Source organism: Mya arenaria, chromosome 13 (assembly GCF_026914265.1).
Source record: "Mya arenaria isolate MELC-2E11 chromosome 13, ASM2691426v1".
NCBI lineage: Eukaryota > Metazoa > Mollusca > Bivalvia > Myida > Myidae > Mya > Mya arenaria.
Window position 1 is genome coordinate 31,530,470 of NC_069134.1, and position 23,762 is coordinate 31,554,231.

General features: G+C 33.9%; 1 protein-coding gene across 1 annotated transcript in view; it reads right to left on the reverse strand.

Moving 5' to 3' along the window:
- Positions 1-336: 336 nt before the first annotated feature.
- LOC128213660 (guanine nucleotide exchange factor subunit RIC1-like) overlaps positions 337-23,762 on the reverse strand; it is a 41,829-nt gene continuing 18,403 nt past the window's right edge. The window contains exons 19-31 of the mRNA XM_052919659.1: positions 22,107-22,203; positions 20,796-20,923; positions 19,119-19,165; positions 17,072-17,196; positions 15,108-15,250; positions 13,613-13,699; positions 12,568-12,887; positions 12,025-12,198; positions 11,561-11,679; positions 6,774-6,974; positions 5,915-6,086; positions 5,263-5,451; positions 337-4,857 (exon numbers count right to left, since the gene is read on the reverse strand). Of these exons, the coding sequence (XP_052775619.1) occupies positions 4,617-4,857; positions 5,263-5,451; positions 5,915-6,086; positions 6,774-6,974; positions 11,561-11,679; positions 12,025-12,198; positions 12,568-12,887; positions 13,613-13,699; positions 15,108-15,250; positions 17,072-17,196; positions 19,119-19,165; positions 20,796-20,923; positions 22,107-22,203 (2,043 nt within the window). The 3' untranslated portion in view covers positions 337-4,616. The remainder of the gene's footprint in view (positions 4,858-5,262; positions 5,452-5,914; positions 6,087-6,773; positions 6,975-11,560; positions 11,680-12,024; positions 12,199-12,567; positions 12,888-13,612; positions 13,700-15,107; positions 15,251-17,071; positions 17,197-19,118; positions 19,166-20,795; positions 20,924-22,106; positions 22,204-23,762) is intronic.

Genomic DNA, 23,762 nt, shown 5'->3' on the forward strand with positions numbered 1-23,762 from the left:
ATAAGTTTTCCCGCTTGGCTCAAATTTTCAGAGGTTTGAGGTATTTTCGCCGGTCCCAAGGAGTTCGAGCCATCAGGGTTCGACTGTATAATAATAAAGATTTGTCTCAGTCTATATGGCGACTCATATGTCATTCTTAATGATGCAATCTTACTCCCAAATAAGAGTGCACACCTTTAATACAATTGTTTTAATATACCCAAAAGGATGAACAAATGTCGAAAAACAATGGTTCTTATGAAGGATACCGAGTTTAATTTAAAAGAAATGAGCATAAAACCTCTACAATTAGTGCTCTGTAACCTCTAATAATCCAAGACAAAAACAGAAATTCGAGACATATGACATTTTATTTTTTTTATCTTTTCAGCACTTCTTGTACAATGGCATACAAACAATACATCAAATGTGTATATACAAGTTTCAAATGATATAACACATCACAAGCCATATTATCAGCACTCCATGCTGTTGTTGGCACAATTGTATTATGTATTATGGTCAAAAAATGATTTCATCCTAAAAATATGCCAAGATAAAAACTATTTACAACTCATGACAACTCAATTATAAAAATAATATATATGAAGCTCCTGAACAACTAAACTGAATTTGAGAATATATATAGAGAGTAGCAATTTATTTTAAAAATTGATGCATTTATACACATACTAAAATCTAAGGAAAACAAGACGTTCAACGTTTAGAACAAAAAATTACACTACAAACAATTTATAATTCTAAATAAAACTTTTAACAACAATTTCCAACTTATCACTTTCCAGCTGTTTAACAAATGCACTCAAAATAAATTTTAGTAATCTATACTAAATCTGACTTGAAGGCAATGTTAAGATAAATGGTAAAAGGTTTTTAGTATGTACTCACAAAAATAAATGGTTTAAAGCAACTTTTGCTGAAAATAATTAGTGGTCTACATTTTTTTGTGTAAACTAATTATCTAATTGGCCAGCGACCTTTTGTATCTATCACCTTACTTGACTTAAATCATTACGGGTGACTTCTGATTTACTGAAATAAAAGTAAAAGAAAACTTCTTATTGGACAAAAAAAATGTTGACCACTAAATAAGGTTGGTGGTAAAGCTCAAGCCTCTACCAATGGCATTTTGAAAACATAATCCATTAAGCAGATTACTTGACCTAGCAAAAACAGCCCCCAAGTTTCCATTTAGTCAATATTTGGTTCAATTTAGTGACTTATTTAGAAGGTCATGCATTTGCACTGGCTATTTTAGGGGCATTTGATAGGCATTTTGCGCTGAACACTAAGAAAGTTAGCATTTATTTCTGGTCTTCTAAATGATAAGTCAGCAATGGTATGTGTCTGACAATAACTATAACTTATTGTTATGAAAAGAAGATGTGCTCAGATATTGACCAGGAAAGAAAGCACATAGCTAAAACTCTTTCTTTCTTTTACTTATCAATTCTTACCGCAAATAGGGCAGATGACTAATATGAAGCCTATGTATGTACAATTGGTGAAAAGCACTAAATGCATAGGGTTATAAATCATTCAGTATGGTACCAATAATATAAGATGTATCTGTACCATGTCAGAAGTTTTAAACTACACAACCTTTCATATTGGAACTACAACAAGTAGGCAGTGCTAAATCATGCTATAAGTAGCCGATAATTACAGCGCTATTCACTTAATATATGACTGCTATTTATATGACCTCTTTTCAGCTCTAAATCAAAACATTTAGGTCAACAAGGTCTTAATAAAATTATAAGGTTAATTACAACCATTTCTTTCATAACGTTTTATGACTTGGACAAATATAGTTACACATTTCCTTGGTCACTGTGGTATTTTGTTTGAGACTTGCAAAACTGTATTCAGTATTTTACAATTTCAAGGTGTTGCTATGGCCTTGTATGGACCTTTCCCATTTTATTTCATTCTGTGGTAAAACAAAAGACAGAAAAAATACTGATTTTGCCTTATACAGAAGAGAAAAAAATGGTCAGGGGCTGTATTAATAAAATATCTTACATCAATTCCTAACTCAGTTACAGTCAAATTAAAAAAAAATATATTAGTGGTTAAACCATCACAGTATGTTTTTTTCAATAAGGTCAATGAAAATAATGTATTTTGGTAATTCATAAGTTTTTCATTTTATACTAAAATTAAGGAAGTGACGCAAGGAAATGATTTAAGAAGTTTTATGACTTTTGCCCCAGGAATTTGGTAATATATAAGTAGTCTCATTAGCATAATTGTTTAGAACTTCGACAAAGTTAACAACATTGCTTATGCAATTGGCATTTTAAAGGTTTTCACTTTTAAAGGTTAAACATTAATGATGAGCTGATGTAATTAAATAAGACACAGCTTGTAAAAATTACTGCAAGTGTGTCCATAGTAAGGATTTGAAAGTTCACAACAATGTTGTTAATGAAGTTGTTAATCTTAGCAAAGTTCTGATCAATCAGCTCATTATTAACAAATTAAGCACCACACAGCAATTATAAAAACAACAATGTTTCCTTTTTGCTGCAAAATCATAAAAACAAGTTGATGATTAATTATTTGTAAATAAACATTATAACTATCAACAAAATAGAGGAGGAATATCATTACCCAACGCATTAGAATCAAGGAAAGAAAAAGACACTACAGCATACATAAACTGGCTATATTTTAATACTGTGACTATCCTCGGAGCGACTTCTGTATGGTTATTAAGTACTGTATTCTGATCTGGGAGGCTGTATTCAATTTTCATGGATTTTTGCAGAGTTTACAGAGATCCACTAGAGTTGAATACAACTTCTGATAGAAACAAAATACTAATAACCCTTTTATTATATAGATCACTCAGACTTGTTTAAATAACTTAAAAAAAAACATTGGGCCAATTATTCAGAACTTTGTTAAAGTTAAAAATGTTGTTAACCCCATCATAATTAACTTTCAAATCTTGATCACTCTAGGACATTGATGTGCAAATTTACGATCCACAGTAAATCTAACAATGTTAAAGACAACTGTTTCAGTTCTACATGTTTTTATTAATTGTAGGAGCATATCATCAAAACAATCATTGTTAAAAGTTAACAACCATCTTGTTAATCATGTTGTTAACTTTAACAAAGTTCTAAGCAATCAGCCCATTAAAACATAATAAATTACATTTAAATGCAGCATTTTTTTGTTTTATGGCATTTTATAATAGCGTAATGATACTAAGGGTTTTATCTAAAGAGTTATGGAAGGGTGCTGCACTATGATCATTTTTGGTAGCATCCTTCTACCCTCATGGAGACCAACATGGGCTCCCTTCCGCCTTCATAGAATTAAATGCTTCAGACTAAATACTAGTCACAAAAATTTGGTTAGAACCTATAATAAGATTATAAAGACGTACAAGCTTATAATATTTGGTGGTTTAAACCTAAAATTTCTTCATTCAAACACAATTCTAACAAATTTGGTGAAATTCATAATGTTCAAACTCTTCACAGCCTGAATCAATGTGGCCTTTCTCCCTTTGTACCCTGTCCCTCTTTTGCAGCACCCTGTCCTTTCTTAAAATCTGGCTTAGACCCTAGATACTTGTTATGACACGACGTAAAGGCGTATTGTACTAGGTGGAATACGAACAAACATATTTTGCGAGATATGTCTTGCTCGCAGATTTATGATTAAATGTAATTTTGAATAATGTTTTTATAATGTTTTTATTCTAGAATAATTACAAAACTAAAAATATTTAAGTGATATGTCAAAAGAAAATTAAGTTTTCAATTCATATCAAAATCATGAAAATTTCTCCCTAATTTCGTCTTTGTTTTAATTTAGCCATACATTTATTCTACAATTTAAATACAACATATATCATTTCACAGAAGGAAATAATAACAAAATAATCTTTAAAACAAGTTCATACATATATGTATACATAAGTATCGTAGACAACTTCTGGATTATTTACAGTTTAAAAATATGTGAAATCCATAATTACGTTACGAGGTTGATTTCAAATGTACCAGTATTATAATTTGTTATCAAAGAAATCAATTTTAAAACATAAAAACAAGTAATCTGATATTTGTTTGATAACTATGTATAATGTTATGTTTTGCTCAAAGTTCGATTAATAGCTGTATAATCACAAAACTGCCAAATTTGGCCAAAATATTTTGAGAAAATGATTATACATCAATAAACACTGTCCTTTTACAAAGTAAAATAAAACAATTTGTTCACCATATTTATGATATATATTTACATATGATGCCAACAAAATACTCAAATCACATCATACAACATTTCTACTGCTTGAAAGCCCTTTCAGCATTATATTTAAGCCTCTATATCGATGTTGGAATGATATCATTTATTCTCTTTTGTAGTTGTCAGCAAATTTGCCAGAGTCATTTTTTATGGCAGGAATTACATGGGTCGGTCAACGCAATTTTCCTAACAACTTCCATCAATTCCCATTGCAATAAATCTTCATTTTGTATTCTTTCTCCACTACGGATAATCTCCAGAGTTGCAGAAAAAATATCACACTGGCCTGTGAAGGTTTTAAATAATTAATGACTTGCTTCCCCTTAATCACAGTCTGGTCCATGTCATGACACAGCACATTCACTCTGTTTGGGAGGGTCGACTGTCTGTGAAGGTAAATCATGAGGAGTGTCATTCTCCCCTCTCATGGTCATTGCACTCGGTGACAAATTCCCCTCCTCAACTGAACAGTTGGAAGAGTCCATGTCAGTGCTTAGTTTTAAGGTGGGTGGGGCAGTTTCTGTGATCTTTGAAAGAATATGAATTTGACCTCGAATTGCATGAAGAAAGGGCTTGTAACCAACACTGAAATATACAACATCATTCTTTAAGATTCTTTAACATTTGTACTTAGAACATAATAAAAGATGTGTAAATACTTATCAATATCAGGTATACATAATACTAAATATACATTATTATGAGAAAGAACTGAAAAAGCTACTTGATATTCTGACTTGAACATACATTAACTTTTCCCACTGAATAATAGGAAATGCAGTTTATAAGAAAAACCAAGAGCTGACTTAGAACAGCATGCTCAACTATATGACGCTTTGCCACTTAAGTGATGGTCCAGAACAACTATTTAAAGTATTAAGTGAATTAAATGAACTTTTACCAGATGCTGATGCAGCTAAGGCAAGTAGTATAGCCTTCTCATTCTTCAAAACAAAGAGCTAAAAATGGTAAACACTTCTTGATACATACCATTCAGTATCAGACCAGAGCTCAAGGTACGACAGTCCTTCCCTCATGCTGGCCACAACCTCAAGGGGAGTGTCTGTCATACTGGCTGTGTTCACCGTACGTACGACAGCGAGGGAGTCACGTAGCACGATCGCAACCAGCAACGCCCACTCCAAACATTCTGCTTCTAGCAGTACTTGAAACATATATCTGTAAAATGGTAAAATATTGGTCAAATGTAATGGCGGTGCTGCAAACATTTGCTTTAAACTCAAATTTATATCTCCATGATATCTTCATTTTAGACATGCATTTTTCAATAATTTACAAGACACTGCTTTCACCTGATAAAGATTACACAAAGTTGAAATTTGCTCTTATGATGTATGGAGTTGTCTTATTTTTTTTATATATTTTCAAGACACTTAGAATATCATGAAAGCCATTTTACTTTTTATTTTATTTTATGATGTATGATTATCTCTCTAACTTACTTTGAATACATAGGCAGAAAATAACGCTTTAAGGAAATTTATTCCTGACGCTCAAGCTGATCTTGTTTTTCCCATTAGAGATGAACTCCTGAGATAACAGCTCAAGCTTAGCCGAAAGGCTGTCAAACTAGCTCATTAAATGACCAAGCACATCAAATATAACTACTTTAGAAATTTACCTTAGCTCAAGCTCAGATTGTTCTGGTCCCTTGGAGATGATTTCTTGAGATAAAAGCTCAAGCTCAGGAGATAAGCTATCAAGAGAGCTTGTGGAGTCACCCAGCACGTCAAAATCCCCGAACTGGGAGCTTGAGTCTGAGATCTCTTGAGTTGCCAGGCTGCTGTCCTCTGCTATAAGTGTATATGTATGTATATATAGTATAAAGTTTTCTACCCTACCTTTACATTTGCTCGGCAATTTTAAATATTTCAGAAGTTTTAGGGTCATTATGAACTAACCGCAGCTCAAAGATCAATTGGGAACTTCTTTTATATGCAGGTAACCCTCTAAAGCGACTCATCACAGCCGTATAGATTTTGTTTTCCCATATCAATCTCATACTGCACATGTAAAACTCTCAAAAGAATGTTTACATATCAATTTATTTATCCCTACCTGAAACAAGGGTAAATTACTCATCAGAAAAAAAGCCAAAATAGCAAACAGCGACTCACGTGGTTTCGAGATTTACCATTCTGAACCAGATTTTTTTTCGAAACCTTCCATTTTGTAGTTTTCATGTACCATTTTCCTCCACTTCTAGATACTTTGCATTATGTTTTGATCTATCAGCCAGATTACAATAACACCACGATGATGTAACATCCACAATGTTTACACTCAAAAATGCATCACTTTTTCAAACAGCTTTAACCTTTAAATGCAGAAATATCCAGATTTAATCCGAAAGCAATCGGTCACAAAGTACTGATCTATTCAGACAAAAGTCTGTTATATTTCATAAATAAATAAATAAATATTTATCATAAAATTCCATTGATACAACATTTGTCATAACAACAGATATATCTCATTACTTCTCAACAGCTGTGGTTTCAGGATAATCTCATCAGACACTCCATTGGAGATGAAGCTGTCAACCTTGTAAAGGTTGTTCTGACTCCCGCCAGGGCCAGGGCTGGGTTTGGGCACGAGGGTGGCGTTTTGGCGGGAGAAACCGGGGCTCAAAGGGGCATTGTCGTCCAGCAGGGTCAGAGATGCCAAGCTTGATGTGGAGACTGGGAAAATAAAAGCAGCTGTGCGTAAATGAAATGCTATTACTGTAAATTGGTTAAACTTCACTACCTTTTTTTAAGTATTTTTTTTGTTTTTGCAAATTTGGCGAGGTTTAAACTTGGCAAGGCAAGTATTTTTTTAGCAGAAAACATTGGTCAATTCTTATTAAGCTAGGTTCTAGATTTGCGATATGATAATGTATTCATGAAAAATGGCAAATATTAAACCACTGTGAAATTTAACCAATCTACATTATTTATGTATCTATATACAAAAGCTATATTAATATTTTTCAGATATCCTGGAAAAGAAAAGAGAAGTAGGAAACAGAATGAACTGCATATTAATTCAGACTGCTCATTGATGAAAAAAGTATATGAATTAATACCAACACCTCCTCGTGTCAGCCTAAGCAGTATTCTATTCTATAGAATCATGCCTGTCAAGGGCTCATCTTCTTGTATGCTTTTCCATGTATATCATGTTATTTTCACATGTTATACAAGTAGGCCTACCACTTAGTTACTCAGATCAGAAGTAATCAATGGTTAGTTAGTTAATAACAATTATTACAGTATTAAAGATATGATGTAAACGGTAAATCGTAATGAAATTCTTTAATGAAAACTTTATGTAAGTTCGGTGATGTTTATAATTAAGTTTGGTGATGTTTATAAAAAACCAATTAAAAATTTGGAGGGATGTGTTAGGGGAGGGGGAATGAACATGGTACATACAATGTACAAACTTAAGCTGGGAAGTAGCAAGGATGACATACATGAATGATAATAACTCTTACTAATAATTTACAGCTTGTTAACCATTTGTTGTCATGATTTGTAATTCACAATGCAATAAAGGTTGTTAGTTAAAACTTTTTAGATTTGACAAGTGATATTTACTTATACTAAGTCACTTTGTTCTGTTGTGTGATAGAATGGTCTTGTGTTGTGGGGGTAAATGGAGTACCTGGAGAAAACCCAATTGTCCGGCTTGGTGACCACAAATCAAACTCACATGCACCCAAGCTGGGAATCAAACCAGGGTGCCTTGGTGAGGATGAAGTGCGCTAATTACCGTGCCTACCGGACAACCAGTCAAGGTCATTGTTGTTGACATTTAAAGTTATCTGATGTATTTATTTAATAAAAAATATTTAACATCTTATTTAATGCATATGGCTCTGGAAAAACTAACTAATAAATCAAATTCTACACTTTTTCACATGGCCGTGCTTTATTGTTTGGTAGAGATCTGGAAAAATCAGCTTTAAACATTTATTTGCCATCTTAAGATTCACAAAATGTTACTTTAAAAGCTTCAAGTTTTACACATTCATTTTTTCACTGTTTTGAGTTACATTCACGCAATGTTCACGTTATCTCTGCATTCTGAATGAAAGATGGGCAGCTTACAGCTGTGATAAACATTTTTCATGGCTTCGTGATAATGAAAAAAATATCAGTCATCTTAGTGAATGCATTTTATGTCCAAACCTCACCAGTCTCATGCTGTAGTTTCATTTTTAACCCCCAATACTGGTGTAATGTAATCTACTAGTACAACTGGTTATATTTTAATGTCAGCAGACTGGTGCATTGTAAAAATAGCAACCAATATGATAATTTACAATCCTGCCTTACTATTTGACTTTTGAGCTGTGGTGAAAGTAATTATTGTATTATATTAAAATTATTCACAAGTGCAAAGCATGAATTGCATAATTCAAATAACTAGGATTTAAATGAAGTAAATGTGCTGTATCATGTTGTCAAGGACAATGTTCAATAACTAGTGTGCGTATAAGTTAATAGGACTGTAATTTATCCACACATTTGTAATTGCACAGTTTAGCTCTGCCTTCTTTTGCTTACCATTTCAAATATGGGAGTTAATGTATAGATCAAAATGAAGAAAACATTCTCCGATGCCATACCAGCCTTGTTAAGGGTCTAAGAACCAAAGAATATATCGATTATTAAAGATCCCTCACAGTTTTTTTTATTTTTTTTTCTGAAAAATTAATTATTGTTTCTTTCAAGCCTTTGCATAAACATTAATGTCTAGATGCATTTAAAAGCTTACATTGTTCTTGTGCAATAAATACATAAGCCCTTTAAGCTCACAACATTGGGAAAAAGATGAGCCCTGGGGATGTTATCAATAGCCATCTTATATTTCACTTAATTTTAAGAGTAGAATCCAAGAGTTTTGATTTGACTATAAAAATAACTGACTGTAAAAAGACTGTATGGAATCACTGAGGCGTGTCTAAGGACAAGGATAAGAGTGACATTGAAAAGGACCCCTTTAATCCCACAGTATTGGAAAAGAAAAGCCCAAGCATATATCTGGCAGTGTTATTAGCTCTGGAAATACTGCTTGGATGACCTTATGCAAACCTGCTTTGACACTGTTCTGTGTTGTTGAATTTTAAGATGTATATATCAGTATTATTTTAGCATTTCAATTCTGGGTCGACTGATCGAGTTGTAAATATGTCAACATGAGAAAGCTAAAATAAACCAAAATGGTGGATGTGCAGTTAATGGAAATGTCAGAGTGTTACAGTCATATAAGTTCTGCCCTAGTATTCTTTTTAAAGTGTGTCAATAACATGTCATAGACATTTTTGTAACAGGTTATCACTGCAAACTAACCCAAGGTTGATAAACCCCTCCATTCCGTCCATGCTGAGGATTGAACCCACTCAACCTCTTGGGTGAGAGGACACCTAAACCACTACTTATATCACCTCATTTTCTAAGTTATGCATTTTATAATTCTAAGTTATGCATTTTATAATAGTTAAACAATTCAACTAATGTCTATGTTTATATGAATGAAACATATTTTGATAAAAGCTTTTCATTAAATCTTAAGAAAAAATTGGAAACACATTTTACATGGAATTCTAACAGCTGACAATTGTCAATATTGAGAAGTAGCCACAGATCTGTTTGAGTAGGAGTGACTCAAGCCAAAAGCAGGGTTAAGGGGCCTAGACCCCCCACTACCCAACTAATTTATATTTATTTCAAGGTAACTCCTACTTATTTGGATGCAAACATCCAAGCAAAAAAAGGTACAATATTCTGGAGTTAAAAGCTCTTAATCCTGATTCTTCAATCCTGAACTTTAGAAGACCTAAAGTGACACAACTTATACTTACTTCAAATGGAGGAGAGAGTGAAGATAAAACAACAGCACTGCCTAGCGCTCATGTTGTTTTTCAGTTTTACAAGGGATATAACTTCACAAATGTTAATGCTAGGGTTATACGCTCTTTACATACAAATAGCATCTGAAAACATTAACACCAAATTTCATTTAAATATCACAATTTTCTTTTAGTGATAGTCATCATTCAAGTTTTTACATGACAACAATGTCAAAAAGAGTCAACATTTCCCCATTTTTTGTTTCCCAAAAGTAAAACATGTGTATTTTTTAAATCATGAAATGATTGTTGTGCTAATATTATAGTTAGAGCATAAAGCATTTACAAACTTAAGTTTGCCAAAATAAAAAGATCTGGGGCTGTATTCCATAACCACCTTAGATTTCACTAAATTTTAGGATTAGAATCCAAGCATTTTGGTTGGACTGTAAAAAAACCCTGGCCAATGGAGTAATAAAGTCACTGAGGCATTCAAAAGAACATAGAACAAGGAGCAACTTCTCAGGCCTCTTAAAACAGACACCAATACTGGTTATCTTCCAAGAAAAATATACACAAAGTTATTTTTTCACCATTTTTGGAAAAGGGCTAGGGCCTTACTGATCGGAAACTATGCCTCAGTTCCAATTTAGCCTAAGACTGGTTTGGGGGTCCAATATTTTGATGAAATAAGTTAAAGGGACTGTACACCAGATTGGCACCAAAAAAAGTTTTTTTTCTGTAACGAATCTCAGGACAATTATTAAATAGAATGCGTTACGCTTTGATATCATAAAAAAAAAAAAGTACCAAAATGTAAAAAAAAACATTGTGTCGGAGACCGGGTTTAAACCAGTGTCGCCAAAAATGCAGTCCAGCGTCGTATCCATTTAGCTACAAAGGCTTACTCTAATCGGGTGACATAATTAAGCTATACACTAACTCGGTAATATCACGTGATAACACAGACTAGCCAATCATGCATAAGGAATGAATTCTACTAGGTAGACATACCCAGTAATCTTTTTTAATGGAAAAATATGAAATAACTGCTAAACTTAAATAAATTGTAAACTATGTGGTACTTCAGTTAGTAAGTTTCAATGCATTGTACACATTAACACCAAGTTTATGACAGTTTTCGACAATTTTCTTTTTTTTCTTGCAAATTGATCATCTGGTGCACAGTTATCTGTTGCTTTAACCCTTTTTTTTCAAAACAAATTGAAAAAAAAAAAAATGTTCTTTCAATTGAAAATGTGAAACTTTGGCCCCAAATTGGTGAGAAAAACACTGTAGACCATTACTTGATCACAATCAAGCTAAAAAAAGGGTGAAAACTAAACATGAACATTAACTTCATATTCACCATGAATAGAAGAAACTACTAGAATATAGAATAATAATTATTTTTTCCCCAATACTTACAGGCCTTCCTCTTGAGTTGTTGAAAGGCAGACAGTGAGAGAACAGGCAGCGGCCAATGAAACTGGTGGTGAAGGTCACGAATAGCACACACAAAGTCAGTCACCTTTGCAGTTCGTAACCTACATGTACAGATGTGAAATATTGAACTTACCGTATATAGAAACCAGAATTACATAAAAATGTCATTTATTAACACATTTTTTAAATAAAATTATAAATGTCAAACATGTGTTTCCTGTGGAAAGGTCATGGTTCAAAAGTTGAATATGGTTTGTTGACAACACACGTTTTTATGAAAGTTCATTTCCTGTTTATTCTGGAGAAACCTGACTGGTTGAAACCGGAATCTTTGTGAATGTTATTCAGCAATTCATATCCATCCTATAAAATCAAATATTGAATGTTATTATAATCTTACAACTTTAGGCACACTGAATTACAAGAATTTAACCTGGCAAACATACCTCTCTTTTCTAAGCCATGAGACAAAGCCAAAGTCCCTGATGTTTGCGGCAAAGTATCCCAAATCTCGTATTCTGTTTGAGGACAGGAGTTTACGGGCATGTCGACACAGAATGGAGTCTATGTACACCTGGTCTGTAGAACCCTCAATGCTTACCTGCTTACTTGAGGGGGACCTGGGTTTAAACAAAACAAAACAAATTTGTATGCATGTAAGGTGTCCCATACTTCTTGCAAACGTCTGAATATTGATTTTGGAACTTGTTGACAATTGAGTTTGCAGTAATAATCAGGCAAAAGATATGTAAAGTTTAGCTAATAAATTAAAATCAAGGAAAACATGTTTTTTATCATAGCTGCTATAAGTTATGTCTGCAGTGTTTAGAAAGCAATGAAAGCAAAAAATCAACCTGAAAAGTGAATAACTATAGTAAACATAGCAGAATGAAAATTGTTTCCTACACTTACATGAGATTGAATATGAAAGGTACAATACATTCAACTGCAAATTAATGTAAAAATGTAAATATATATATATCGCTTACTTCTTTGCATTGAACTGGTTGTCTGACAGAGTATGCGAGAGTTTCTTCTTTCCTGATTCTTTGTTTGCCTCTCTGACCATTGACTCTGCTGTGACACTGGAACTCCGAATTCGACTGACATTGCTCACGCTACTGAACGTAAAATGGTCCTGCTCCATGGCAGGTGTGCTTGTGTACGTGGTTGGACTCATCATGTTAAAGGCGAGGGGTGGGGAGGCGTCGTTGTCACTTGGGTCAATGGATTTAAGGAACCGCACAATGTCCTGGGCGAGGTCCCACTGGTTGCTTTCCACTGCTGAATCCAGTAGTAACGTTGCATGCTGGAATGACAAAATGACTATCATGTAAGACTCTGAGCATTCTAAAGAACATCATGTGCTACGAAATACGTAATTAAAAAAAGTAACACCAAGCTCAGCTGATGAATACACAAAGGCTATCTATGGCCATACCTCAAATGTTTTTCTTTGAAGAACAGAACAGACAAGCATAAAAAATCATAGTTAAGCAATTCCAAGAAATCTATTGGAATAGTATAATAATAAAATAATAAGAAGAAAATGACTTAAAATCAAACCATTGTGCCTTTCAAAAGGATTATGATTACATTCTGGAATATTGGGCTTGTCCCTGTAGTTTCAATTGTTTAAGTAATGCCATTACCATTTATTTTGTATAAGTTCATACTAAGAAAGTTTTTGGTGATCTATAATATATTGTGTAAACTACCCACTAACCCACTAACTGGGCCAGCCATTTTTATATCTACTCCTTAACCTGACGAAAATCAATAACAGCTGAAGCTAAATTACTGAAATAAAAGTATTGAAAAATTTGAGAGATTCTGCCATCTCATTGGACAAAATGTATTGTTAATATGATATATAGCTATCAATATCACAATGCTGTCGACTGGCTATCGGTTTTTCTAAGTAGAAAGAAGAATGCTTTCTCTCTCAAGCCTTCTACAATTAAGATACATTTTCAAGCTTTGGGAAAGTAAGGAGAAGGGGGGGGGATATTTAAGAGTGTACAAGACACTTACTTGTCTACTGGCAATGGGTTTCTCCAGGTTCTGCAGAATGATGAGATAAGATGCTGCGGTCTCCAACCTCTCATTTATCAGGCACTCCTACAATGATAGAATGGAATAATATTTATCTAAAATAAACACATCAGGTTTTAACATTAAGAGTTACGGTGGGGTGTTGGACCCTGAGCTTTTTTGGCAGCACCTTTTTTGCCCTCACAAAGACAGTCACTGGCTTCATAGATTTGAATGCTTAAGACTGTCAAATATATCATTTGTTTTTATTCAATCTATATACATACAAATTTTACTTATTTGGCGGTTGAAACCTAATATCAGTTCAATGAACACATTATGTTTAATTTCTTCACAGCCCAATACAATGTGCCCTTTTCTGCCCTAGCACCCTGTCCCTCTTCTGCCACACCTTACACTAGTCATTTATAAAAATGACTTGGGGAAGTTTCATCATGAAATCTAGGAAAAAATTGGACCTAGAAGAGATTTTCAACAGTGTAGTACTGCAGTGTAGAAAAACAATCCTTGTTATTAAACCAGTACCAACTTAACCTGTCTTTTTTAAAACCCTGTTAAAGTAAAATAACCTGTCTTTTTTAAAACCCTGTTAAAGTAATACCTATGATTACAATTTGTGTTACTCAGACTCATTCAACAGTATTTCATTAGATTTTAAGCTGCTGCTTAGTGACAAATTAATAACAATCAGTATGGTGCAAGCTGGAAATGAAAATTATAATTTCATTTTAATAGGATTCTATCTTATCAACAGTACAATCATCTTACATTGATAACATTGATGAAATAGTTTCCATCTATGAATCAAGTCTAGTAATACACCAGGATAAAAGCTGAAAAAATACAACATTTGACTTTTTTCCGAAACACTTTTTTTAACTTTAAAACACTGCAAAGTCATTAGGATAAATATTAAATTCCCCTAGGATACATATTTAAAAGGGCACAGTATAGGTTTATGCAAATATTTATTTGTTTGGCATTTTTCAAACTAAGGAATTTGTGGTCACGTAGCAATTAATTCAAAATATTAACATTTATGAAAGCCTATATTTTCTAAAAGTACAAAAAACATGAGCTTTTTTGTTTGAGGGAAAGATTACACCTATTCAAACTCCTAATTTTAGCAGATAAGTCATTGGCCTAAAACAATATGGGTTTTAGAAAGTGATACTATCCTACATTTTCAAATACAAGCTTGGCTGAATTTCAGGCACAAGGCTTCACTTTTACTGTTTCACTGCAAAATTGTCTTGAACTCACTAGGAGCATTATAAAAGAAAGGGAATCAAGGACTACATTACCATAAAACAGGACTGAGAGGTTCCTTCGGGTTGCCAATAACTCTTTTCTGAATTCAGTTCCAGCTTATCTCATCATTGTCCTATTGGTTGCCAACAAATATTTATTGAATAATACGGTTCAAGTTTTTCTCACAAAACTCCTTTTAATGTCTATTAAATCCCCATCTTACCTCAAACAGGTCCTTTGGGTTGCCGACAGTCTTGAAAAGGTGGGGCCAGAGGGCGACTTCAGTTTTTCGTGCACAGTGAACAAATGTCTGTAGGTACTCTGGAAACTCCTGAATAAATGCTACTACTCTTGGCAACAATGGGTCTGAAATATAACAAGGTACTTTGGATACTCTCGAATAAATGCTACTACTCTTGGCAACAATGGGTCTGAAATATAACAAGGTACTTTGGATACTCTCGAATAAATGCTACTACTCTTGGCAACAATGGGTCTGAAATATAACAAGGTACTTTGGATACTATTGAATAAATGCTACTACTCTTGGCAACAATGGGTCTGAAATATAATGAGATACTTTGGAAACTCTTGTATAAACACTACCAATCTTAGCAACAATGGGTCTGAAAAAAAACTAGGTACTTGAGAAACTCTTATATACCGGTAAATGCTACTACTCTTGGCAACAATGGGTCCGAAATATAACTATGCAGTGTGGATACTCTCTAATAAATGCTACTACTCTTGGCAACAATGGGTCTGAAATATAACTATGCAGTGTGGATACTCTCAAATAAATGCTACTACTCTTGGCAACAATGGGTCTGAAATATATCAAGGTACTTTGAATACTCTCAAATAAATGCTACTACTCTTGGCAACAATGGGTCTGAAATATAATGAGATACTTTGGAAACTCTTGTATAAACACTACCAATCTTAGCAACAATGGGTCTGAAAACAAACTAGGTACTTGAGAAACTCTTATATAAATGCTACTACTCTGGGCAACAATGGATCTGAAATAAAACAAGGTACTGGTACTTGGAAAACTATTGTATAAACTCTACAACTTTGGCAACAATGGGTCTGAAATAAAACAAGGTACTCTTAAATATTCTTGTATAAACGCTACCATTCTCTGAAATAAAACTTTTTTTTTGAAAACTCTTGTATAAATGCTTAATGATCTCTTGGCAACAATGGGTCTAATATAAAACATAGTTCTTTGGAAACTCATGTATAAAGTCTACAACTCTTGGCAACAACGAATCTGAAATAAAACAGGGGCAAGTTGCTTAAGTTGTTCACAATCAAGCACTAGACTATAAGTATCTTCCATGGCCGAGAGTGTAAGATAGGTTCATTCCGACCCGAACGTAGGGTGTTTTGCGGAAACGAGGTTTACCTATCTTACAAGAGCGGCTATGGTAGATGCTTTTTCTCCCACCTCAGTTTAACAAAATATGTAAAAATTTATTTTTTGCTGGAACTCTTTTGTGCTTAGTGAAAATAATTGCCTATGGATATGTGATAAATCGTGGTTGTCATGGATATGTGCGCAGTGATTCAGATTATGTTAATAGTCAAATCGGTCTTTAAATAGTTCTAAGGAGAGTGAATCATTATTTCTTGAAAGGTGCGTTAAAACTGTTTTATGGTGGCATTTGAAGTGAGAAATAATTAATAAGCATTCTAAATATTGCCACAAGACAAGGTTTTTATGATGCTACAGACGACAGTCTTTAACAAGGGAGGTAATTACAATATGGTGACCATTAAAAAGGAGTTCCATATGGGCATTTTATCTTCCCCCGTGGGCAAGATAAGAATTTCTAGCATAGTTAAATTATTGGATCTACTTATCTGAGGTGGGAGAAAACCAACTCCTATGCTATGGTACATTGCAAAGAGCGCCACCTACATGTAGGTCTATATACCCATTTTGATTTATGTTGTCAATTACGTAAAAAAGGCTCCCACATAGCGCTACTCCTACACAACTTCCCCCAGTTCTGGGGTGGGTTGCTTGGATGTGGCTTCTGTTTCCAATATTTCATGAAGAAGTACTCCTAAACCCTGGAGGAAAATATGCCAACTCAGACCAGCACCTGGAAAGCTCTAAACTTTTAGCAACAGGTTGGGTAATAGGGGGATGAGTAACGGAAGTTTGATAAGACATACCTGGGATGGGTTGCTTGGAAGTGGCTTCTGTTTCCAATACTTCATGCAGTAGAAGTTCCAACACATGGGGAAAGTAGGCCAATTCTGAACAGCACCGAGCAAGTTCCAGGGCTTGTACACCTAGACTGAAAAATTCATCATTTGGGATTAGTTGAGGTTTCTGTTCTCAAATTATACACGCGTAGGTTCAGCAGTAGGTTCAGCAGATTGTAAAAACATGTCTTCTGCATAGAGCATTGAACAATGGCATCAGGATTCAAAAATAAATAGTGAACCAACTGGATTTATGCTATGTTTTTGGTAGGCCAGCATATTAAATGAACTTTTATGGCTAGGCATTACTTTAATTGACTTATTGCTTGATCCTCAATTATACAATAAGAAATTATTCAACAGTATTTAGAAACCTTATGACAGAATGATGCATTTAAGGGAACTGTATTAAACCGAGAAAATTAAGACAGTTTATATTGTGTAAATGTACGTGTATAGGACTCACCCAAAGACACAGGCAAAAGAATACATGAAAATCGAGGAAAAAGGTTTAAAATCTATAATTCCATAAATAAGACGCAGTGAAAATTGTCAAATCAGAAAGCCACAATATTTGTTAAAAGTGCCGATTTTTTTATGGGTGGTAAAAATGGCAAATGGTTATTGCAATGCAAACGATATCAAATACCAAAGAATGAAAAAAAGAATGAAAAAAATGCATAAGAGTATTTATATCATATGACAAGTGAGATAACAAGAGCTGTCACAGAGGCGCTCGACTATTCCGCCGCTTTTCAGTGTATGGATTGAAAATATTTGGCGAAAACATGCATGGATCACTGTTAGATTAGATTCCAATGCAATACATGGTGTGCTGAGATATTAACATAAATGTGGTTACATGCAAAATTTTAACCAGAATTTTTAAGTGTAATAATAAAGGGCCATTATTTGCAAAACACATTTATCTAACTTGATTATTTAATTAGGTTGGGTGGTTGAATACCATTGTATAGAGTCTCAATGCAATTCATCCAGTAGTTGCTGAGATATTAACCTATGTGTGCTTGTACGCAAAACCTTAACCAGAATTTCTAAGTCAAATAATAAAGGCCTATTATTGGCATCAAATGCAAAGTAGAGTTATCAAACTTGGTTAATTAAGTAGGTTGGATGGTAGAGTACCATTGTATAAAGTCTCAATGCAATACCTCAAGTAGTTGCTGAGATATTAACGTATGTGTGCTTGTACGCAAAACCTTAACCAAGGGGTGACGCCGACGCTTGGGTGAGTAGTATAGCTCTCCTTATTCTTCGAATAGTCGAGCTAATAAAAATTAGGAAAATAATTAAAGTTTGGTAATGGTTTATGAAGAAGTGACAAAGACTCTTGCCGTAAAAGAAAACAACAAGTATATAAATATGTCTAGGTGTAATTAAGTTTGGTTAGCAATGCACTCATGTATATTTCAGATACATCTACAGAGCTACACATAACTTTTTTTACTTAAAGTGTATTATACACCCTTATGCAATCTAGTAAAGTGTATGGTACACCATTGGGTCATTCATTCAAGTGTAATGGCAATTTCAAAAGTGAATTGGTAAATTAAATTACAAAATTGAATGACTTATTTTATTTAATAAACTTTTATAGTACATAATTATGTAAGAACTTACCAAAAATTTGAATGTTGCTCAGCAAATTACAATTCCTGATTTATCTTTACATCTTTAATACTTTGCTTTCTTGGCTTATAATTTTCTGTAAGTCTCAGGATAGTAAATCAATTTTAACAAAACGGTTCAACATTTAGTCAGAACGGCTAGCTAGAATGGTAAATAATACTCGGAAGAATGTTACGCCCTATTTTGTTCTTAATCGTACCTGTATGAACAGCTGTTTGATTTTTGTTGTAAAGGGCGATTTTTAAAGTGTATTTACGCACATTACGACCCTTATCTGTAGCCCTGCATCTAATAAATACCAATGAATTTAAAACACTATTCTAGGAATATTTAGAAATCAATACAAAATAAAACTAATACTTACTTTCTTTTCAATAACTGTTTCAACAAATGATGAAGGTATATCTGACTCTGAAATAGAACAAGAGAGAACATTGTTAAAGCTATTCTGATGCATGTGTGGTATGTTGTTGTGTTTGTATTTGTGTAGGTGGTGTTTATACATTTGTGTCTTTAATATTCCTTGTCATTAGGGCCCTTTCCTTGTGTCTAAACAGATTTTTTTTTTAAAGATGCACTCTTACTACCAAATAAGATTTACCACAATTAATAATTTTGTTTTAATATTCCAAAAACAATGCTTCTAATAAAGGATACCGAGTTTAATTTGAAAGAAATGATTATAAAACACAGAATGTCTACCGTATGAGACTATAGTAGACCACAGTAAATCTTGTAGCGTTCACCAATCATTTATTATTTTTACGCTTTCTGCAATTAAATACACAGTTACAATATTGTTTTCAGTAATTAATATTTTCCATAAATGCATTATTTAGTAAGTGGTTAAAGGTTTATCAAAATTGATGTTTGTTATACATGTGTATGTATTGATTTTGAATAAGAGTGTCACTTTAATGTTGGGACTACTGGGCTTGTTCCTAGAGGTTTAACAATTATTAAAGCCAGAGTGATGGGCCTTGCAATACAATTGTGTAATGTCATTGGCACCACGTGCACTCAGTTGTATTTGAATATCTCTAATGATTTTTGAGTTGTGTCCAAAGTTAAATTAATGACATCGGACAACACCGAGGCTATGATCTATACATTGACTGTTTTTCTATGAATAATGACAATGGTTGAATTGTTTGCATATTGACAATTCAAAAAAACATTGCCAAGCTATTACCAAACTGATATCAACACTGAAACATCGCCAAGGCTATGACTTAACCTTGACTTACACCAAAACCATGGTCAAGGTTTTGATCAAACCTAAAGTAATGTGAAAACAACACCATGGCTAAAACCAAACCTTGACTAATGGCTATAACCAAACCTAGACTACTGCCAAAAAACATCGCTAAGGCTATAACCAAACCTAGACTACTGCCAAAAAACATCGCTAAGGCTATAACCAAACCTTGACTAATGGCTATAACCAAACCTAGACTACTGCCAAAAAACATCGCTAAGGCTATAACCAAACCTTGACTAATGGCTATAACCAAACCTAGACTACTGCCAAAAAACATTGCTAAGGCTATAACCAAACCTAGACTACTGCCAAAAAACATCGCTAAGGCTATAACCAAACCTAGACTAATGGCTATAACCAAACCTAGACTACTGCCAAAAAACATCGCTAAGGCTATAACCAAACCTAGACTAATGGCTATAACCAAACCTAGACTACTGCCAAAAAACATTGCTAAGGCTATAACCAAACCTAGACTAATGGCTATAACCAAACCTAGACTAATGGCTATAACCAAACCTAGACTACTGCCAAAAAACATCGCTAAGGCTATAACCAAACCTAGACTTAGTCTGAAAACATGGCCAAGGGTTTAACCAAAACTGTAGTTATGACAAAAACTTTGCCAAGCTATGACCAAACCTAGACTAACGCTGATAACTTTGCCAAGCTTTTACCAAACCGAGACTTACGTGGAGACATCGACAAGACTACGCCAACACCTAATCTGTTTTCATTGTAAAACAGACCAGCTAAAAAAATTGCACACATTATACTTACAGTTCGTTCAAGACTGCAGTAGGGTATGTGTTGAAGGTGTGTGCCAGAGTGTGGAGTTATGGCACTTGACTTGAATGTCAGCGAGTCACTTGACACGCCCAGTATCACAGCCTCTTCAAATAATACAGCTGGAATACAAGAACAGGCACTGTGGACATTGTGGAAACATCCATCAAACACATTTAATATTCATGTTTGGCCATTAAAGTACATTTCACACGCCATGATGACATTATGGAAACACCCTTCAAACAACATATTTAATATATTACATGTTTGGCGATTGAAGTACATTTTTACATGCCATGATATATGATCAAGGTTAATGTTTAAGCAAATTTACCATCCTTGGCTCCCCAGCGTATCATAACCTATAATATGATACCCTAGGCAAATCAGCTGTAAAAAACTTGTACTCATGAATAATTAATAAGGTGAAATCCAGCCACTTGATTGGTCGAATGAGACACACCTCATGCGGTGCAGTAATGGCCGAGAAGTTACAGATGTAATCTCAGTTCAAAATAATCTAATGAGCTCACGGCTTACAAATAGTTTTAGGCAGCATATTGTTAAATATGCCGGTGGCTCTTCACAAAGGAGATTCTTTCCTTTTTGTTATCGGCTATTTCATTGTTCAGAAAATGCTTATGAATATTCAAGATTTACAAAGTTTCCCTAGCCAATTTGCCCAGGGTATCATATAGGTTATGGTACGCTGGGGTGCCGAGGATGCAAATTAACATGTCAGTTATGGACTGTTCAATTGTGGCAAGGTCAACAACTGCTTAATTAAACAGATGTCGAAAATAGCACAACCCCTGCACTGGAATAATGCTTTCCTCCCTTGTTCAAATTTTATACAGTAGAGCTTGTTAAACAAATTGAAACCAAACGCTAGTGTTAGAATTCTGGCATTTGTTTATCCAAAGTAACTATTTCAATAACTGATTTAAGGAACAAAAGCATTCAAAAATTGAAACATTAACCTTGCATTAGTTGTAAAATATTCTGTTAGCATTATTTTCAATACCTAATTTTCAATGTGTAATATATTCAATGAGCGTTTTGTTCTTAATTCATATATATATAATAATTCAAGTGGACTCACTTAAAATTAATTACTTTCAACATGACTTTACAATTAGCAATCACAATTATTGACTTAAGTTAAGAGCTCACCAAACTATTGAAACTACATCAAACATTGTAGTTTATAAGCTACTTGAAATTGAAGGACAAATAGATTAGATTGCAGCGCTCAACGACGTATCTTCAAAATGATTGTACACAACAAGAATATGCACTTACCTAGTGGGTAAATGTCTACTCTAAATGGCAGCATTATTCGTTTGGACATGAAGTTGTGAGCTTGGCTTTCATTCTTTGGAAATAGAGGCAACCACACCTAAAACATGGATTGTTATTACACAATATACATGCAATATATACATCATTTTCTGGTCTCAAAATGGCCGAGTCTAAAAGAGTTAAGAATAAAGATCACATATTTTTTTGTTTTTATTCGTATCATTATGTTCTGTGACTCCATTCCTTTATCTTTTTCATAATGCATTAAGCATGTTGGCAGTTAAACAGTGAGCAAGTCCACAAAAACAGTGAAAATACTACATTTATTTATTGTCCAATCAAGTTTGTAATTATGTAACTTGATATAATAACAAAAGAGGGAAAATCTTTCAAAAGTTAAAAAAACTCTAAGAAAATGTATCGACATTTTGTTATTATAGTTCAATTCAAGTGATCATTTTCCATATTAAGATTTTCTAACTATGGGGCCAAAAATCCTATGATGCAACACAAGTTGGGGCACAACTATAAAGTAATCTGAGCACCTAAGAGTGAACAACAATGTTTGTTTGTTGTTGTTTTTTCAGTTGAACAAAACAAAATGGCAGAAGTTGACAATTATAATTGCAAGTGTTATGGGCCTTTTAATTGGCGCGTCATTGAAACGAGGTGTCCTGTATGAAACGCCTGTTTGGAATTGCATATGGAAGGCCGAGTTATTCATAAAAATTGGTTTAATCAATCGTCCTTTTTTTGTTTAACGGCGAGATGTTTTGAAAAACAGCAAAAACATTGTAATAAAATTAATGATTTGTTTTTTGGAATTCCTTACCAGGTTATATGATAACACATAAACGAGTTGATCAACATGTTTTTCAGCTTGTCCCCTTGTTGTGATACATGTGCCATGTCTGTATTGTCTCTGGCAACATGTACGCCAAGTTATAACAAATGTTTTGCAAGCTGACAGTGACAGCACTAAGGCTATTACAGCACTTTAATTTTTCTCTTTCAAAAACCAGACAAGCTAAAACTCATATTGCTATGTATTGCAATGTTACACAATGCATTGTGAAACTCACCAAGGAAGATTTAATTTATTGAAACACTATCATCATAAACTTGATATTTTTAAAACATGCATCATAAAATAAACACAGAATAATCTGTTTAACAAAGAAACTTTCATCAGGTCCCAATTTCTGTTAACTTTTGATGAAAAGTATGTTTGCATGGGTAGGAAAATTTCTCTTTAGAAAGCATATTGCCATAAACCAGTCTGATGAAAGTCATACTGCGGTTTAATATCTGTATTTATCGGTATACCAATACATTGTTAAGCCTTAGACACAAATGTTTCAATAGTATGCAGTGTGCCCCAAACACTAACAACAGTACCTCTGTCAGTAAACATGTGTTTGTAGGTGGTGTGATCATGGAGTTTAAGGTAAAGATGGTCAGATAATGAGACCTACCTTCATGCCGTGTGCCCCACACCCTAACCACAATGCCTCTGTCAGTTGTATTTTACATGTGTTTGTAGGTGGTGTGATCATGAAGTTTAAGGTAAAGATGGTCAGATAATGAGACCTACCTTCATGCCGTGTGCCCCACACCCTAACCACAATGCCTCTGTCAGTTGTATTTTACATGTGT